Below are 20,633 nucleotides of genomic sequence, written 5' to 3'. Positions count from 1 at the left end.
TAAATAAGTATTTTTTGTAGCCCCATTTGGTCTCAGGTATTTAGCATCAGGAAATAGGCCCTGGAAGATTTTTATAAGTTAGGATGTTCCAGAAATGTAATATTGATTTCAGAATGTGATCCAAGTTCAGCTTAAAGAGATTTCTCACTGTTCTTCCTGGATGGATCATCTTGAGAGAAGTTTGTGATGCTGCTGATTAAAAGATACTGTCTGTTGTCGTCTTGATGCACCAAATTCTGGGAGGTAAAAACTTTCACTGGGCCTTGGGGGAAAAAAAGGGTTTTCTCCGTTCCTACATAAAGAAATAGGTTTAATTTTTTTTCATATTATTTTGAAGAATGAATAAAGAACAAAAACATACAAGAAGATAGACCGTTGTAAAGGAATATTGTTAAAAATCTTGCTTCTGTGAATGAAGTTAAAATTCTTATGTTTTACTGTAGCACTAGCATAGTTGTGAAAGTTCTGGCAATTCGTAGACAAAATATTTAAACTAGCCTTACTAGCTTGAAGCTCAAAAATATATGCGAAAACAAGTTGTTCATGTGGAAGTAATTTCAGTGCCCTAATAATTTTAAAAGAAAATGGCCTGTTCTCCATTTTGGTTACTTAATTTAAATGCTACCTAGAGAATTGGCTTTGCTATGAAGTTCTTCTCCAGTTGATGACTTTCTCATGGCTTTTTTCTACTTTAAACTGTTTTCACAAGGATATTTATGTCCTGAAGGATGGATTCGATTTGAGTTGGCCTTTTCATACCCTTTTATTAAAATTATTCTTGTGAGTTGGCAGAAGCCTTGTTGTCCAATCTCTAAACTGTGAAATGGCCTTCCAAGTATTGTATATTGTGTATTACTATTTTAATATTTAGTCTGTAGCTACATATAATTCATAAAGCATTTAGTTTTTATCCATAGTTAATAATTACCTTATTGGAGCATGCACAGATATGGGTGGGACACTGCACCCGCTCTGGATCAAACGACAAACATAACCAATTTTATATGAGCATATTGTTAAATTATGCTCTTAATTTCACTTATGAAACTGCAAAGTAATTCCATTGAGTTACTCAGGTATAACAGAAAATGGAATTTGTCCAATATCTGTAATTCTTCTGCAAAACAGTTAGATGTGTCTGCAAATTTATGTGCTATATAATGTCACAAGGGGGAAATAAAAAAGCAAAAACAAATTCCAGAATTACTATTCAAACTTCAGTGTTCTAGTTCTAGAAGTGGTAGCATTTCAGTGTCCAAAACTGCCCCTGTGAGAGCTGTCCACCACAGTTCTGTTAGAATCTCATTTCATATTTCTCATTAATTATCTCTCCAGTAACCAGACTGGACAGATTAGAGATGGGATAACTTGTTCTTTAATTTGGCAACTCCTGTGGTAATGCCATTTGTAGTGCGATCTTGCTTCGCTCAGTAGGTCATTTTAAGTAGAGTTGCCAATTCTTAGAGGTCTCACAGTATTTGGGGATTTTCTTAAAGTCCCAACTCCTGGAAACAAATGATTAGGTGAGAAGCTCATCTTTCATGTTTAAAAAATAAGGGGGGAGGTTATCTAGCCCTCATGGTTGCAGAGAAAAGTTGGAAAATGTGACCCTAGGGCATCCTAAAGCCCAGAAACCAGAAAGCAAATAAAAAGAACTTTAAAATTTGTTATTTTAAAAACTCATTATTTTGTAATGCTTGGGGTTGGCAATGCTACACATTTTGCTTATCTCTAACTGAATTCCTTACAGGATACTCAATCTCATATTTCTTAGACAACTTCTGTTCCTATTAACAGATTTTTATTTTCTTTCCTCGTCATGGTTGCTATTGTGTCAAGTCCAGGGAAACCTTCTCCAGGTCTGCCATTGTAACTTCCAGATTCTGGACTGATAAAATACAGTTAATGATTCCACTGCCTAATCTGCCCTTGTGAATGACTCCATTATAGATTAGACTAGCAAGTGAATCTGAATTCATATATTCTGTGGTGGACTTCATTTTTTTCAAGATACTAAAATGTTTATTTTCTCCAGATGACATGACAACTTTTGTGCGGAGCAAGGATTTTTTTTGCTCGTTAAAAGGAATCTTTGCAAATTTGAATTGATAGGATAAAACTTTCCATTTCAGACTGTTTGCTTGAAAGTGGAAAGTGAACTGTGTCCTGGATTTTTAAATCTCCCCAAGAAGCAAGCTGCTTTTATACAGACAAGCAGTCAGAAGCTTTAACTTCTGGGAGACAGAGTTAGTCATCAGACATGGACAGGTTAATCTGTTGTGGGTACCCTCTTCACAGTATTTGTGTGTACCAAGAGGCACAATTTGTTAAAATAATTCTTGCATTTTTAAGAAACAGCACCGTTCAGTTAACTTGCTATAATGACAATTTTGTTTTTACCTTAAATACCTGCTTTTTGCTCATGCATAGATTGCAACTGCTAACCTTTTGGGGGCTACTCATTAATCCTGTAAATTTTGATTTTCTGTATAGTAAATGCAAAAACTCAATGTTAAATGTTAAGATTGTACGGTCAGGAACTCAAAAGCTAGGAAATTTCTAAGATTGCAATTGCCGTGGCATTTTAAAACAACCATATTGTGCATTCTGTGTTATATGTTATAGGCAGAACATTTTATAACAGAGTAATGTATTCTTAACATTTAACCAGGGAAAAAAGAATAGGAAAAGTGCAACTTGGTTGAGTTAACGTTGCCTTTATTTTTGAAATTTCCTGACTTACTAATTCTTGGTCATATTACATTATTGCTAGGTTTTTTTCACTTAATTGCCTATGACTTTTAATTATAGGTTAAATTATAGGTTGTATGGAGAAAAAAGTAAGGTAATCAACTAGTGCACCTTTCTGTCTCTGCTGACTTAGGTGGAGCTTGTAAGTCCTTTGAACCAAGAATAAAATTAGGGCATACTTCCATCACGCTTACTCACATTGAGTAAAAAGAAAAGGAGTACTGTAAGCTCATGCTCAAATAAATTGGTTAGTCTCTAAGGTGCCACAAGTACTCCTTTTCTTTTTGCGAATACAGACTAACACGGCTGTTACTCTGAAACCTGTCACATTGAGTAGTACATGCAGTAAAGTACTAAATGTAAAGAGTGGCAAAACTTTTGTAGTGATAATCAAGATGGCCCATTTAGACCGTTGACAAGAAGGTGTGAGGATACTTAACATGGGGAAATAGACTTTTCCCCATGTTAAGTATCCTCACACCTTCTTGTCAACGGTCTAAATGGGCCATCTTGATTATCACTACAAAAGTTTTTTTCTCCTGTTGATAATAGCTCATATTAATTAATTAACCTCTTACTCCACCTTTTCATGTTCTCTCTCTCTGTGTGTGTGTGTGTGTGTATATATATACACACACAAATATCTTCTTACTATATGTTCCATTCTATGCATCCGATGAAGTGGGCTGTAGCCCACAAAAGCTTATGCTCAAATAAATTTGTTAGTCTCTAAGGTGCGACAAGTACTCCTGTTCTTTTTGCGGATACGGACTAACACGGCTGCTACTCTGAAACCTGTCAGAATTAAATTTTAATCCCAGTTGGGACGTTCAGGATTTGTAGCATGCTCTAGGTCAGGAGTAGGCAACCTGTGGCACGCGTGCCAAAGGTGGCATGCGAGCTGATTTTCAGTGGCACTCACACTGCCTGGGCACCGGTCCACGGGGCTCTGCATTTTAATTTAATTTTAAATGAAGCTTCTGAAACATTTTAAAAACCTTATTTACTTTACATACAACTATAGTTTAGTTATATATTATAGACTTATAGAAAGAGACCTTGTAAAAACGTTAAAATGTATTACTGGACCGCGAAACCTTAAATTAGAGTGAATAAATGAAGACTTGGCACACCACTTCTGAAAGGTTGCCGACCCCTGCTCTCAGTATTAACAAGTACCCTGTACTCTATTTAATTGAATGTTAACTTTAATATCTTACTCTATTTGAGAACAGTACTATTCCTTTCCATATGTAGCTATGATCACTAAGTAACTGACATTAATACCACCCAGTGAAAGAGGGTTTGCTACTGCTTTAGCAGAATTTAAGAGTTTTTAGTGCAATTTGTTTTATGGTCTTCTGTGATCCTGATTTTTATACAAGGGCAAATAAAAATAAGACAAAATAGATACTGAGTTTTTTTGGCTAATTTTTAAAAACTGGGTAAATGGGACCATCATCACAGGGAAAGGTAGCTCTCTTGCTTCCATAAGAGAGAGAACTACCTCAGGTTCAGTTGCAAATTCATGACCACTTAAGTTGACTAGAGTTGAGAGGTGGGGAGAGTTGATACTCTGTTGCTAAGAGAAAAAGGAGTTCTTTGCAACTTCAAGATGTGTTTTGCGGTCAGCATATGGTATATAGAATAGGGCAAGAAGATTGTGTGTAGCAGGAATTGAGTAATGTATATAAAATGAGTACACCATTCTGAATGAGTGGGATGTGTTTTGAAAGTGTATATATGCATGTACATATATATAATTTTAAAAAAATCTGATACAGTTAATATCACATTTAATACAAATTTGGAAGAAAAACAGTTTTATAGTAGATGGCGGAGGGGCCGGAATAGATATTCTTAAGGAAAACGTTTGCTAGTCAATAAATGATAATTATCCAAATCAGAAACTTAACAGGGAAGAATCAAGGCTAGAGAGAGTTTGTTAAAGTGAACATTGCCAAAAAGGTGCTTCAACAAACTGAGACGTCGTCCATGAGGCATGCCATAATCTAGAAATGCAGTGCCTGACCCGCCTTTTTTACATAACATTAGGTTTTAAGCTTCACACATTTTTTAAGCCTTGAACATGTTTTTAAAGGCCTGATGCTGAAATATTGTTTGCAATTAGGTATTGAAGTGCTCAGAATGCACAGGTTTTCTTAAATATCATCCCTAGAGCTGGGCAAAATTAGTGAAATGTAGTATAAAAACTCCCTGGCAGATTCCAAAACAAAAGGCTCCAGTGATAGAAAGCACACTGGAAGGGCACCCATAACAACTCCTTTGCTGGGAGCCCAGACCTGATTAGCACACCTCAGATGTGGGTGGCACTGGCTGAAGAAGGGGGCATGATCAGGCAGCTAAGAATGCACTGGTTTGGTGCATTCCCTGGCGAGCCTCCAGTGGTGATATTAGTGTGGAGCCCCTGGCACAGTTTGAACCTGTTGTTCCATTGCAGAACCCCCAACAGAAGGTGGTGGTGCAAACACCTGCCTTCCCCTGTGGATGAATCCCCTGTAGCACAGCTGCAAACAGTCTTTTCTGTGCCATTGTGAGTAAATCAAGAAGTGGTTATTAATGTTCATCTATAAGGTGTGTTACACAAGTAGTCTACAGAGATTTTCTTGTACAGTTTGCAAATTATAAAACTGTTCATGTGAGGGTAATTTCTTTATATTTAAATCAAGGAAACTAATATCCTTGTTCATGAGTATACATGAGACCATTAGCCCACATACTGCTGAAGGCAGATTATTGGACCATACATTTCTAAAGTGTAAGGTGGGTTGTAAGTGGCCGCTGCTTCGCAAAGCCAATGTTTCTGTGAAGAGCTAGTTAGAGAACATCCACAATTGAAGTGGATGCTGGAACACACTGATCCACAGTAAAATTTGCAAAGTATCATTAGAAGTTAATCTGCATTGTAATACTCTGTTCTCACCATTACTGAAATATGATTGCAGGTTAACTTTTAATGATACTTCAGCAAATACTTCCTAAAATTGTGAGTGCTAGATAATAATGGACTGTAAAGCAGAAGAGCTACTGCAATACATTATTCTGAATAGTTCTTCATAAAAGGGGTAGCTAGTCTACTCATTTCCTTATGCATTAGTGGGAAGCTTCTTGGAACATATCTTCAGATATGGGTGGGGCACTACTTTAATGCTCTCTGGCTCAGGGTTCTGCTGCTTTACTGCATACTGTAGGCCTTGCTGTCTCTTGCAGATTCATGTTCTTTTTTCTTCTCACCCATTTCTGTGACCAGTATGGAATAGTTATTGTTGATGGGGCTTAATGTGTTTTTCTGACCACACGTAATTACATAAATGCAACAAACTTCTGCCCAAATCTAGCAGTCTGGCTATTAGAGTTGAAAGTCAGAGATCTGAAACAAATAAAGGATTTGATTCTATCGTCCAAATATCTGAGTGTGCATTGCCACACGAAAAGTTAGAGACCACCTTCAGAACCAGTCTGTTATTTTTAGGACATGAAAAATAGCCAGATGGCTACAGGAGAGTGATAGAAAGCATATATATTAGCCCCAGGTTAAGTAGGTCCCTTTTCCCTGGGTAAGGTAACAGGAAAGGTTCCAGAAAAATCAGGAACTTTCTGGAAACAATTAAGGCAGACAGGCTGATTAGAACACCTGCAGCCAATCAAGAAGCTGCTAGAATCAATTAAGGCTGGCTAATCAGGGCACCTGGGTTTAAAAAGGAGCTCACTTCAGTTTGTGGTGTGTGCAAGGAGCTGGGAGCAAGAGGCACAAGAAGCTGAGAGTCAGAAGGCGTACTACTGGAAGACTGAGAAGTACAAGCATTATCACACATCAGAAGGGAGGTCCTGTGGTGAGAATAAAGAAGGTGTTGGGAGGAGGCTATGGGGGAGGGATAGCTCAGTGGTTTGAGCATTGGGCTACTAAACCCAGGGTTGTGAGTTCAATCCCTGAGGAGGCCATTTAGGGATCTGGGGCAAAAATTGGGGATTGGTCCTGCTTTGAGCAGGGGGTTGGTCTAGATGACCTCCTGAGGTCCCTTCCAACCTTGATATTCTATGATTCTATGAAGTAGCCCAAGGAGTTGTAGCTGTCACGCAGCTGTTACAGGAGCCACTGTAGATCCCTGCAATCCACAGGGCCCTGGGCTGGAACCCGGAGTAGATGGCGAGCCCGTGTTCCCTCCATCCCCCAAACTCCCTACTTGATATGGGAGGAGTTGAACTGAACTGTGGTTTCCACCAGAGGGGAAAGTTTCTGGCCTGTTCCCCGATCCACCGGGTGGATCAACAGAGACTGCGGGCATTGTTCTTCTTCCTTTCCCCATGCTGGCCAGTGATGAGGCTAACTGAGTGAACAGACCCACCAAGGCAGAGGAGGAACTTTGTCACAATGTATATGCTTGTGTGTGTGTGTGTGTGTAATATAATATGTAAAAGGGAAAAGCATATGTTTAAAAAAAAAAGTTAAGGTATTTAAAAATTAAGGAATAAAAATAACTAGCAGTGATGCTTACATTGTGATTAAACTATTATAGTTTTAATTTTCAAAAATAATATGAATAAACGTGCAACAATGAAATGCAATAAAGCATATCTAAATGTCTGTGTACATCCAGAGTGAAAGCACCAGGCTATCTGCATCATTGCACACTTCATAACATGGAAGGTATCCCCACACTAGCCCATATTGGCCAGTCTGTCGTGGTCATGGAGGTCGTCGAACATACTGATCCACTTGATCCAACAGCGCATGTAAATATCATGATGGTGCTGCGGATCTTGTTCCAGATGATAAAGTAGATGGGATATTAGCTGCTGTGACTTTGTTGCAGTCTGTCACCCCAGTCATGGGTTTGGTGTGAATTTGAGAAATCTCACATACTCTTGTGTTCCACCCTTATAACATCTCATTGCTCAAGCTTTATGTAGGTGGAGTGGATTTCATCCCCAACAGATTAGTAATTAAAAAGCAGAAAAAGGAAGCAGACACCTTTCTCTGTTTGGGTTATTGTGAAACAAAATTAGCATCCTTTTCCAATGCTGCTTCATTTCATATTTTTAAAGATGTATATGGTTATGTGCTCTTACTTTAGCTGAGGCTTTATTATCAAACCTTTTAGTGCAGCCAAAACAGGAACACATCCTCTACTAATCTCTTGCATAAATATCTAATCATTATTTTAATCTTTGTTAGAGATCAATTTAAAATGTATAAGGAAGGACAGCTGAAGTTAGGTGATGAGTGGGTGTATGTCTTACACTGTTTAACATATGCACAACATATATATATTTGTGTATATATAAATCAAACTGAAAAACAGCCAGGTCTTATCAAGTTGTTCTACCCTCAAAATGTAAATATACACAGTTGTGCAAATCTTTATAACTTTATAGCCAAGAACATAGACTCGAAGGGACTTCCTGGGTCACTGAAGCCAGTCCCCTGCTATCACAGGCAACCAGGTCATATGATATCTTATAAACTTATCAAGCTCCATCTTAAAACCAGTTAAGTTTCTTGCCCCCACTACTCCTATTGGAAGGCTGTGACAGAACCTCACTCCTCTAATAATTAGAAACGTAGTCTTCTAATTTCCAATCTAAATTTACTCCTGGCCAGTTTATAGCCATTTGTTGTGCCAACATTGTCCTTTAGCTTAAATAGCTCTTCTCCTTTCCTGAAGTTTGCCCCCATGGTGTGTTTATAGAAAGCAGTCATACCCGCTCTCAGCTTTCATTTTGCTAGGCTAAACAAGCCAATCTCTTTCACTTTCCTCTCATAAGCTAGGCCCACCATTCTCCTGATCATCTTAGTAGCCCTTCTGTGCCTCTGTTCTCCAAATTTGAATTTATCTTTCTTGAACATAGGTGACCAGAATCAGACACAGTAATCCAGATAAGGTCTTACCAGTGTCTTGGACAATGGCATTAATATTTCCTTCTCTCTAGTGGAAATACCTCACCTGATACATCCTAGGTCTGCATTTGTCTTTTTTACAGTTACACCGCATGCTTATTACCCTGTGATGGACTAATACACAAGGTCTTTCTCCTCTGCTGTTGTTTCAACTAAAGAGCCCACCCATCTTACAGCAGAAATTCTTGTTATTAGTCCCTAAGCGCATGATTTTGCACTTTGTACTATTAAATTTCATCCCACTTCTATTACTCTAGTCCTCAAGGTCATCCAGTTCTTCCTGTAAAATACTGTGATCCTCCTCCAAGTTGACAGTGCCTCCCAACTTTGCATCATCAGCAAATTTAAGTAGCGCACTCTCTGTGTCAGAGTCACTAATGAAAATATTAAATAAGATCAGTCCCAACACCAGTCCCTGAGGAACTCCACTAGTAACCTCCCTCCAGCATAATGCTCCCCTTTCAGCACTACTCACTGTCCTCTCACTTCTGGCCTGTTTCTTACCCACCTTACAATTCTTGTACTAATTCCCATATTCTCCATCGTTACTAATAATTAAGGCTACGTTTTAGTCATGGTAAAAGTAATGGACAGTAAACAAAAATTCCCTGTGACCTGTGCATGACTTTCACTATATGCCCCTAACTAAAACTTGGGGGGAATCGTGGGGGGTGGTCTGGGGGCATGGCCTGATACCCTGTCTGATGCTGGGGGGAGAGAGAAGCGTGTTGCTGGTGCTGGGGTGGGAGGGGTTGTGGGGCTCGCAGGCTCCCTACTGGGTTCTGCATGTTCCCATAGCTCCAGCCAGGGAGGCTCCTGCTGTTCCCGCCACAAGCACTGGCTCCGAAGGCGCAGCTCCCATTGGCTGGGAACCACAGGAGCGGGGCCTGCAGGTGCGGGCAATGCGCAGAGCCCCCTTCTCCACCTATGCTAGTAGAAGCTGGGAAGCCACCCCTCGCCCCCACGAAGTAAGTGCTCACCCCTAGCCCTGAGCCCCCTCCCACACACCCAAACTGCTGCCCCTGAGCCAGCAACAGCTGCCACAGAAGTCACAGAAAGTCAGGAATCCGTGACCACCATGACAGGCTCCCAATCTTACTAATAATTTCCAATGTAGCACTTTATCAGATGCTTTACTGAAGTCCAGATATATTAGGTCTACAACATTTCCTAGAGAATTATTTACATTATCAAAGAAAGATATTGTTCAGGTTAGTCTGGCGCTATCTACATTGGATAAACCCATGTAGCATTTTATCCCATTTGCTATTCATCTCCATGTCGTTACTTATTCTTTCCTTCAAAATTTGTTCTCAAGTTTTGCATACTACTGAGAGAAGAGTAACAGATCTGTAGTTGCTCAGATCCTTTTTTTCTGTTTCTTAAATATAGATACTAAATATAGATACTGCATTTGCTATTCTCCAGTCATATACCACCACCCCTGATTAGACAGATTTATTAAAAATACGTGCTACCAGACTTGCAATTTTATGTGTCAGTTCTTTTTGTATTCTGGGAATACTTTATTTTGTGCATTGTCTTTCATACACAGTATATCCCAAAAATTTTAGAGAGCTCAGTAATGCATGACACTATGACAGAGTTTTTGGAAAACATGTTACACTGATTTGGCAAAGTAGAGAGTATACCTAGAAGTATACCTATCTCTTGGAGAGATTTGCTGAGATTGTTCCAGTTCCCAAGAGCACTCCTATCTCCCCACCTCATGGAGCAGCCAAAAGTTTCACTTCCTGAAACCATGGATGAATCTGATCCCAGGGATCCACAAAAGGCCAGGTTTGTTATAGGTTCTGTGCCTCCATGCTTGCTCCTGGACTGCTCACCACTCGGTCTGTCTAACAGCATAATGCCAAACAAGGGAATCATCAGCTGGTAGCTGCCCTGAAGGCCTGAATTTAAAAGGAGAGTGCTACTAAAAAGTTAATGTGGTTTTGATTCATTTTAATCTTCAGTTGTGTTTTCCTAGTGCTCTCCCAGGCTCTTCCCCTCTTGCTGTTCTCTTCCTAGCCTCATGAGATAGCTAACACATTCCTATGAAGGTGGGTAAAATCTACACCTTTAATATTGGGTAGACAATTTTGATCATAATAAATTAAAAAAAAAAAAAAGCTACTTCATAAACACATTCAGCTTTCTGGCAATTGTGAGAAATATCTAATTGCTATTTCTTGTCCGGATTCCCCTGCATCTGTGTGTGTCTTATTGAGTGTGAATGTGTAAATGTATGTAATAGTGATATCCGTGTGATAAATTAAATTTTCATGCATCTTTGACTGCTACATCTGCATTTTACTGAGTAATCTATTTTAATACTAACATTCCAAACCTCTGAGCAGCTTCAAACAATTATTTTAAATAACCTGTCAGAAAATTCTTCCTCCTTCACCACCCTGAGATGCAATTTTCCTCCTCCTTCCCCCTCAAAATTTTATAGACCAGTGGCCGAGTACAGGCAATATTCAGTCCCCTGGGTGAGTGGCTGGTTTAAATTCTGATAATGCATGATCTCTTAGGGCTCGAAACAGGATCTTTATACCCATGCAAAGGGAATATTCGCAGCTTTCCAGTGGAGTGCACAGCACTTGGTTCTACACCTGGAAAACCCTCAGGTAATAGAATTTTAAGTCATGACATTTTTATTAATAACAAAGCTATATTAGGTTTTAAAACCTCTAAAAATTGCTTACCTTTTTTTCTCTGACTCAGATGTCTGTACAGTGAACTCATGGTCTTAAGGGAGCCGCGCTTGAGAGGCAAAGGGAAAAAGTATGGGCAAAATAGCACCCAGACATTTTTTAACGCCCTTAAAACCTTTCTCAGATACAGTTTCTGTAAAGTATGTGACAGGCATAGAATTTTATACAAACTATGATCAAAGAATATTATCTAGACTGCAAAGACCAGGAGCATGTCTATACTACAAACGTAAGTTGACATCCAGCTGCCGCAGTAATTAAGTCCGTAGTGCACGTCCACACCAGTGCACTGTGAGTAGCTTTACTACAGTGCAACTCGCCTCAGAGGGTTTTGGGAAGGGTTGTAGTGCCTCATGGGACCAAAACATTCTCGCAGGGGGGTCTGAGAAAATGGCTTCAATGTCCCATGATGCAGTTTTATCCCTCCCTCCCCGATTTCAACTGGAACCCATAATTTTTTGCGCCATTTTTTTTCAAGAGGCTGGCATGGCCACACATATGCCATATCCCAAGAAGCATGGACCCCACTCTGCTGTGCACTATTGTGAGCATTACAGATATCATGCGCCTTATCCTGCGGTATTTCCAGAGCCAGGAGGGGAACTGCTGTGCAGAACATGGCAACGTCCTTCAAGCAGCCCTGCTGGAAACCATAGAATGAAACTATTCCAGTTGCTGTTGGCAGTCGTGCACCAGCCGAACACTGTGGAGTGCCATTTCTTGTCCTGGGAAGCAAGCACTGACTGATGGGATCGCATTGTTATCCAGTTACAGGACGTCGATCAGTGGCTGCAGAACTTTTGTATGTGCAAGGCCACTTGTCAGAAACTGTGCGGAGCTCTCCCCAGCCCTGCATTAAAATGAGACCTACTCTGACACTGGAGAACCGAGTGGCGAACACTGTGTAGAAGCTTGCAATGCCAGACTGCTACTGATCAGTGGGGGAATCAATATGGAGTTGGTCAATCGACTGTAGGGGCTGTTGTGATCCAAGTATGCAGGGCCATTAATTGCCTTTTGCGCAGAAGGGTAGTGACTCTGAGCAATGTGTAGGAGATACTGGGCGGTTTGGCCGTAATGGGGTTCCCTAATTTTGTTGGGCCAATGGATGGCACACATATTCCTATCTTGGCACCAGACCACCTTGCCAAAGAGTACGTAAACAGAAAAGGATACTTTTCAATGGTGCTGCAAGCACTAGTGGATCACCGGGGTGTTTTACCAACATCAAAGTGGGATGGTCTGGGAAGGGGCATGCATCTTTAAGAACACAGGTCTGTTCAGAAAACTGCAAGCCGGGACTTTCTTTCTGGAACACAAAATAACCATTGGTGACGTTGAAATGCCAGTAGTGATCCTGGGAGACCCTGCCTACCACTTACTCCCATGGCTAATGAAGCCGGACATGTGGACAAGAGCAGGGATCTCTCAACAATGGGCTCAACTAGTGCAGAATGGTGGTTGAATGTGCCTTTGGCCGTTTAAACAGTCGCTGGCACAATTTGCTCACTAGATTAGACCTCACTGAAAGTAATATCCCCATGATTATAGCTGTGTGCTGTGCGCTCCATAATATCTGAGGGGCAAAGTTTCCACAAGGGTGTGGCAGGAAGGCAGATAGTCTGCTGATTTTGAGCAGCCAGATACCAGGGCTATGAGAAGAGCTCAGCATGGAGCACTGCATTAAGGAAGCTTTGAAAATCCGTTTCAGTAATGACCCACAGTAATGTGTGCTGCCTTCTGTATTGTGCCTTCTCATAGTGTGAACCTTGCTATGTCTGCTGGATTTTTGTCTCCAGCACATCCCCTCCATTGCCTCAGTTTTCCTGACCCTCTCCTTCCCTCCCCCCATTTTAAATGAATAAAGATGAATTCGTTCTCAAGACATGGATTTCTGTTGGACAAACATACTGAAACTTAAAGATCACAAATAGAATTAAACATTGGAAACGTGATGGAATAAAATTGGGAGGGGAAAAAAACATTCATCTTGTCTTTAAAAGCTCAGCGGCCTCGCCTCTCAAACATCAGCATATGTGCGCCGGCTGTTCTTTGTGCCATCCCCTGCCGTTGAATGAAAGGGATATTGCATTGTCCCCCTCGCCTAGTGGAACATGTGCGCGAGGAGACAGGGAGTACAGCGAAGCAGGAATACCGTTCTGCAGGGGCTGCAGAGGGAGTCGAGCCTCAAGGTGTTTCTCCTGAAGGTCAACTAGACGCCTCAATATGTGTCTGTTCCTTCAGAACCCCCATCATCTCCTGCTGCGTGCCACGCTCATTCTCCTGGGCTGCACTCCTGCTTGGTGTCCACTGTCCCAGAGGCGGTCATAATCTCAATAAACACGTCATCACTATTCTCTTTCGCCTTCGTCTTATTTGGGAGAGCCTCTCCACCCTTGTGGAGGAAGACCTGAAGGCCACACTTTCAGCCGTAAGCCATGGAAGAGCAGAAAGCAACCATTGTCAATTTAGATCCAGGATCTAGTGCAGAGCTGTTATATTTTTAGCACTTTATGTCTGACTGGAATTTTAGGACAAACAAAATGCAATTCAGTAGACCAAGGGGATTCCCCTTATTAAATATCACAGCTTTGCTGAACACAAGAGGTGTGAGAGTTTCTTAAAGATTAGGTTGCCAGAATCCTTTTGTAGGCAACCTAAAGATAGAGTTGCTTCCAGCTCTTCCTACAATACATGATGGGTTTGTGCCATATAACTTGTTTGTGGGCACTTGTCTGGTGTCCAAACCGCATGCCAGTAAAACCCTAATACTATAGGTGCCAATTCCGTGGGAGATCCATGGCTGGAGCACCCATGGAAAAAGAGTAGTGGGGGCAGCCAGCTTCCCCCCCAGTCCTCCCACCCTCCAGCTGATCAACTCTTCCACCTCCCTCCCAGCGCCTCCTGCCACCACGGATCAGCTGTGCTGGAGGCGCTGGGGGGGGAGGGGAGAGGTGGTGGGGGCGGAGCAGGGGTGGGAAGAGGTGGGGTGAGGGCTTGGAGGAAGGGGTGGGGCGGGGCCTGGGGAAAAGTGGGAACAGGAGAGGTGGGGTGGGGGTGGAAGCGTGGGGGTGGGGTTTGAGGCGGAGCAGGGGTTGAGCACCCCCTGGGACAAGGAGGAAGCCAGCTCCTGTGCCCAATACCACAACTCCATGTATTTTGTAGGTCTGTGAATGTAGAGTACTTTCCTATGTTTATAAGAGGGCACCTTTCGTTAAAAATTTAGTTAAAATATGCTGGATCATTTCTGTTTACAAAGTGACATTCTATACGCGTAATCTGATGGAGCTAGGGATTATTCAGCTGTCGGTCAGAAAAGATCTCTGTACATGTGTTTAAAGCAAATACGATATACTGAATGCTTCTGGTTGAAGGAATTAAATATATGGTTTATTCATTTCTGAAATATATGGTTATTCCCTTAAACCAGGCACATTTTAGGAGGGCTGAACATAGGTAGTCAGCTCTTCCTCGTCTTTGTATTTTTTTTATTTAGGTTTTTCAAAAATATTTTCTAAAATAGATGAGAAGTGAAGGTCTTTGATTTCATATTTAAACATGCTGGTATTGATGCTGTTGATAGAAAATCCGGTAAAGAGAGGATAATCCTTTTGTGTGAACATTCCTTCCTGAAAGAAGTAATTTTGCACTTTTCCCAAGACTTGGGTTTCTGTAGCAATTAATTTGAAAAGCTTTTCTGTCTGGAGGTGCATTCTCTCATGCTTTGAACTTTAGTTTTAATTTGTATAATATTTGGAGTACTTGACATTTGATTTGTTGGAAAAAGTGAGAAATCTGGATTAATTTAAATATTTAACAGCGTGTATGATTTATCATGAGCGATAGTGCCACTTATTCAAAGTTCACAGAAACATTTGCACAAGTGTTATGGTTCCCAGAGTCTCCTATTGAAAATGCATGGGAAGCACAGAAAATCTCACAACCTCTCTAAACTTTCCCATGATATCCTGTACATTTTGAATGGATGGCACTGTGTTCAGCTCAGGACATGTTTTTTTTTAAAAAATAGTTTGTTTGCTAAACTTGTACATAAAACACGGTGAGGCTTGTAGTTTAATACATTTTAACCATGTAATTGTATATAGGCTGTTGGATTCCATTATGTTGAACACTAACAAAATAGCAGACGGTTACAGTATTCTATTTCCTTTTGATTTTAGCTTTATGACAAAATTAACACAAAATCTTCACCACAAATCAGGAATCCTCCAAGTGATGCTGTACAGAGAGCCAAAGAGGTAAGTGGTTTTGAAATGCTTTTCAGACTTTTATTTTGTTTGTTTAATGTGAAACTTTCATCATAGATACAGTACCGATGCTCTGTAAATGCTCCTAAATTTCACTGACTGAAAATGTTTTTACCTTTGGTTATATGGCATGCTTTGTAAATTTATCATTTCCCAGATTGTAAGGAATGTTTGTATTATTAAGCCTCATCATATAACCTCTGATTTGTCAGTAGGGATATGAAAAAGAGGAGCTTTGTCCTTGGACAAATGTGATCATTTGCATATATTTTATATTCAGTAGGTTTGAAGGCAGCAAAAGTTTGAAGCTTGTATAATTTCTCAAATAACATTTTTCTTTATAAATGTCTATTAATCTAATCCGGATTTGCTTGCTTTTTATTGTATCTCCAACAAGAGTTAGTTTAATGCCAAAAAAGCGTGGAGGAGGGAAATCCGATGCAGAGCAGTAGGAGGTATGACTCAAAATGGCCAAAACCAATAAAAACGGAGTTACTTAACTCTTATGCCTGTTAAACTTAGGGCAAATTCTAAGTACAGAATTGTGATTTATAGTGCCAGTCAAAAATAAGTGTTAGTTGTTTAGCATATGATGGCTGAAAAACATTGCTTACAGTAATGCTAAAATTCAAATGAGAAAAGACATTTTTACTCACAATATGTAATAATTGAGGTCACACTGATATTTCCCTGGAAGGTTTCTCTCCTGTTTCCCTAACTACTTTTTAATGAAACATGCCTTTGTGGCCAGATTGGCAGACTTTAACAGCCCAGGCATGCCTTCTGAGCAGCCCTCACAATTTTACCCGGTGAGAGATTTTGTCTTTGTCCATCCAAATCTATCCCTTCTCCCACTTCCCCACATCAATCTTATATACCTTATACACTTTCCATCAAATTACTCTTATCCAGCCACATTAATGCTTCTCTGGAACCCTGTGGAGGAGATTGGGGGCTGCTGGTTCCTGGCCCCAAGTCGTTCCAGTGTAGCACAGCCAAGTCTGGAAGGTTAACTGTTCCTAGAGCTGCTACAGGCCAGGAGCCTCTCAGAGGAGCCTGTGCTTGCAGCTACAGGCAGAGAAAAGGAGGTAAAGGGCCCACAAAGAGGTACCCCTACCAACTCTGTAGAGAGCATTACTCAGCCTCCCTACAGCAGTGAAGAAGTGGTGAGCTTGTTTCCTGCAGGGGGATGGACAGAGTGCGCCTGTGGAGGGGGAGCTGGCCATACAGTACAATGCAGGCACAGGGGTTCTCCCTGTGTTAGATGGAGCGGACAGGTCTACTGACAAATGTCTATAAGTCCTGCAGCACATTTTATACCTGAATGCCTTTGTGACCGGGGTGGGGGCCACACTGAGGTTACTCAATCAGGGCGAACTGCAAAGAATGGGGAAGACAATCCCCAAAAGTGGTGGATGTTCCAATACTTAGATTTACCAAGCCTAGCACTAAACAGCTTCTACAATACTTTACTGGTTACAGAGAAGCCAAAACACAGTTCCCTTAAAAGCAACCCAGTCTTTGAGCTTCCTCCCAGAAAGCCAAGTCAAATGTGAAAGTTCTACCAATCCCAAAGGATCGGACACATTATCTCCCAGGTTAATAAATATTTCAGATATTACGCAAATACATGCTTACATCCAATTCTTATTAACTAAAATAAAATTTATTTTAAAAAAAGTGAGAGAGAGTATTGGTTAAAAGATCGTTATACATACAGACGTGAGTACAGTTCTGAGATCAGTTTCATAGCAGAGATGGTGAGCTTTGGAGCTGCAAACAGATCTTAGAATTAGTCCATAGTTTCAGTCCAATGTTTCATATCCAGGGCAAGCCAGATGGGACTGGAGATCTCAGTCTTATGACTCAAACTTCCCCTGAATTAAAGCTCAAGCAGATCAGAGATAAAGGGGTTAGGTCCCAAGAGTCCTTTATACAGTTTTCTGGCAGGCTATGATAGTCTCTTCACAGCAGGTGTTCCTTGGGTGAAGAATAGCAGCTTTGAGGTAAACTACCTGTTCTCTAATGCATACCCAAGTAACTAGTTGCATTCTTCAGCATAAGGTAATTATCCATTAAGCAGTTTATAAACAGTTAACCACAAACCTTAAAGTGAAATATAGACAATGACATTATCACACCTATGTTTCATCTAAATGTTAATATTTCCTTTTGACCTCTGAATCAATAGCTATAATAATACACAGGAACGGTCTATTTACATGGTTAACATCTAACAAGATATAAGTAAACACACACAATTAGTATTACCTCCAATTCTCTAACAATACAGGATTGCATTTCGAAACTCTAGTCCATTTAACATAACTAGGTTAACTATTTCTAAGGAATGGTCCTAATTACCATTTATATACTTCTCTAATATGTCTTTAAAGGTTGAATCTGCAAGATGTTTAACCCTTTCTGGCCATGTCTCACAGCTTTCAAATACCTTTAGTGATCCTAATTTGGGTTCTCAGTATTTCCCTACAAAACCAATACAGCTTGGTGAAAATGTCCTCTACACAATCAATACCTGAGGGCAATAAAGTATGCTCTGCAAAAATCAGACTGGGTTGGGAAATTGCTAGTAGTTGCTCAAAGAAGAAAATGTGTGAAGAAATACTTCCTTTTGTTTGTTTTAAACTTGCTGCTTATTAATTTTATTTGATGACCCTTAGTTCGTGTGTTATGAGACGGAGTAAATAACACTTCCTTATTTACTTTCTCCACACTAGTCATGATTTTATAAACCTCTATCATATTCCCCCTTAGTCATCTCTTTTCCAAGCTGAAAAGTCCCAATCTTATTAATCTCTACTAATATGGAAGCTGTTCCATATCCCTAATAATTTTTGTTGCCCTTTTCTGTACCTTGTCCAGTTCCAGTATATCTTTTTTGGTATGGGGCAACCACATCTGTACATAGTATTCAAGATGTGAGCGTACCATGGATTTATATAGAGGCAATATGATATTTTCTGTCTTATCGTCTATCCTTTTCCTAATGATTCCCAACATTGTTAGCTTTTTTGACTGAGGAAGTCTTCCATCATCATCTTTCCTGGTTGCTAGCAAGGAAAATCCCCTCTCCCCTACAGCCCACTCCACCCCATTCACCATCTGCTGGGTAGGAGCATCTCCACTTGCATTCTCTGTTACTAAACCATATTTCTTCCTTCCTCCAGCTGCCTGGAGGAAGAGTGCTCTTTCTTTCTAGTTGCTGAGAAGGATGGTTTCCTTTTCCCTTCTTCTCTTCCACAGTGAGCAAGGCAGAGAGGGACTTTTCTTACTTTTTCAGATACCAAGAAGCAGACAATGCCCCATAGTGGCTGTGTCCCATCTCACTTTCTTAATGGAGGAAGAATAGTCTTGAGGTTAAGGTGCTAGACTGGGATTCAAGAGATCTGTGTTCAGTTACTGGCTTTGCCACAGACTTCCTGTATGACTTTGGACAAACCAGTTAATCTTTCTGTGCCTCAGTTCCCTATCTATAAAATGGGGATAATAATTTCCCTAACTCACAGAGGTATTGTGAGAATGAATCCATTAGTGTTTGTGAGGTGTTCAGATTCTATGTTGGTGGGAACCAAATACGTACCTCAGTATAGATAGATTAATAATACAGCAGGTTTCCACTATTGAAATTGAGGCACAAAAAGTAGAAGTGACTTGACCAAGGTCTAGATTAGAATGAGGATTAAAGAAACAACTTGTAGGTAGTAATGATAGCTGATATTAAATATTGAAACTGTCAAATAACTCATGAGTACTATAAAACTTATTGTGCTTATAAGATACCATACCATCAACAAAGCTGCTCGATAAAGTGTTAGGTTTCTGATTTTGTAGTGTTAGTAGAATTGATATTGGAGGAATTAAGACAGATATATTTTACTGTAAAGGGACCGATTTTCAAAAGTTGGCTTCCCTTTTTCCGATACAGTTTGTTGGTGCAGTTTTACGTGAATTATTTTTTGGCCCAGAATTGCAGTCAGCTGGATATTTAAGTAACTGACTTGCCAGTGTAATTAGGTACTTAGATGATCAAGTATTCTTAGTTGCATACACAGATAACTATTGGAGTAAAGTTATGCATGCAATTATTTGCGCTTGCAATTTTGCAGACACAGTAAAGGTGAGGCTGAAAGTTTAGCCCAAATTGAATGTTTTAAATAGATGATTACGACAAGATGAAGGCTTCTATGCCATATACAATATATCACATGAAAACAATCCAGTATTCCTTTCCCAGCTGATGTTATGTTTTATCAATTTTGATCTTAATATACCTTAAAAACAAGCAAATTATCTCTTACCAAGCACTAAAAGAACCTTTGCAGGCACCAAATTAATCATTTCACAATTTACTTAGAAAAAAGAATGGGAAGCTTGTAAGTATCTGAATTCCTTTAATTTTGTTAATTCCAGGATGGTGCACATGTCTGTTTTTGGCACAGAAAAATAAACATACTCAAAGAGTTAAGGCAGCAACTCCAGTGTGGAAATAAGACTCAAATGTGCATTTCAGAAGCTTCTAGAGAGCATGGAATGTATTCTCCTTTTAAGTCCTGTGTGGTTTATACATGTAACTACAACCTACCAGGGCCAGCCTTATGGATAGGCGACATGGGCGATTGCCCAGGGTGCCGTGGTTGGGGGTGCCGTCTTAGTGGCACAAGCTGGCAGGCCTGGGCTGAGTGCGGGTGAGCCAGGAGACTGGAGCCCCTGGCCGGCCAGGCCAGGAGGGCGGGAAGGGCCGCCTGGAGCCGCTAGCCTGGCGGGGAGGCGCAGGCAGCGGGGCTTGCCCCTGCAGACCGAGCAGGCCAGCCCTTGGGTTCCCCCTTCCCGCTGGCTCTCCTCCTGTTAGATGGTTGTGAGGGCATGGCCGGGGAGCCCCCTGGCTCAGAAACTCCTCCCTGTGCAGCCTGACTGGGCTCTGGGGCCAAGAGCTGGTCCTCGCACCCTGCACCC

General features: G+C 40.7%; 1 protein-coding gene across 9 annotated transcripts in view; it reads left to right on the top strand.

Moving 5' to 3' along the window:
- Positions 1 to 20,633, top strand: part of CASK (calcium/calmodulin dependent serine protein kinase) — a 425,447-nt gene that overhangs the window by 338,818 nt on the left and 65,996 nt on the right. For 8 of the 9 annotated variants that reach the window (XM_077817582.1, XM_077817556.1, XM_077817538.1 and 5 more), the window contains one exon: positions 15,573 to 15,650. The exons of the other annotated variant lie outside the window; for it this stretch is intronic. In XM_077817582.1, coding sequence (XP_077673708.1) covers positions 15,573 to 15,650 — 78 coding nt within the window. The remainder of the gene's footprint in view (positions 1 to 15,572; positions 15,651 to 20,633) is intronic. 9 annotated transcript variants of the gene reach the window in all.

The sequence above is a fragment of the Eretmochelys imbricata genome, chromosome 1 (genome assembly GCF_965152235.1).
Source record: "Eretmochelys imbricata isolate rEreImb1 chromosome 1, rEreImb1.hap1, whole genome shotgun sequence".
Lineage (NCBI taxonomy): Eukaryota > Metazoa > Chordata > Testudines > Cheloniidae > Eretmochelys > Eretmochelys imbricata.
Note: the sequence above shows the minus strand (reverse complement) of the source record. Positions and strands in the feature narration are given on the sequence as shown.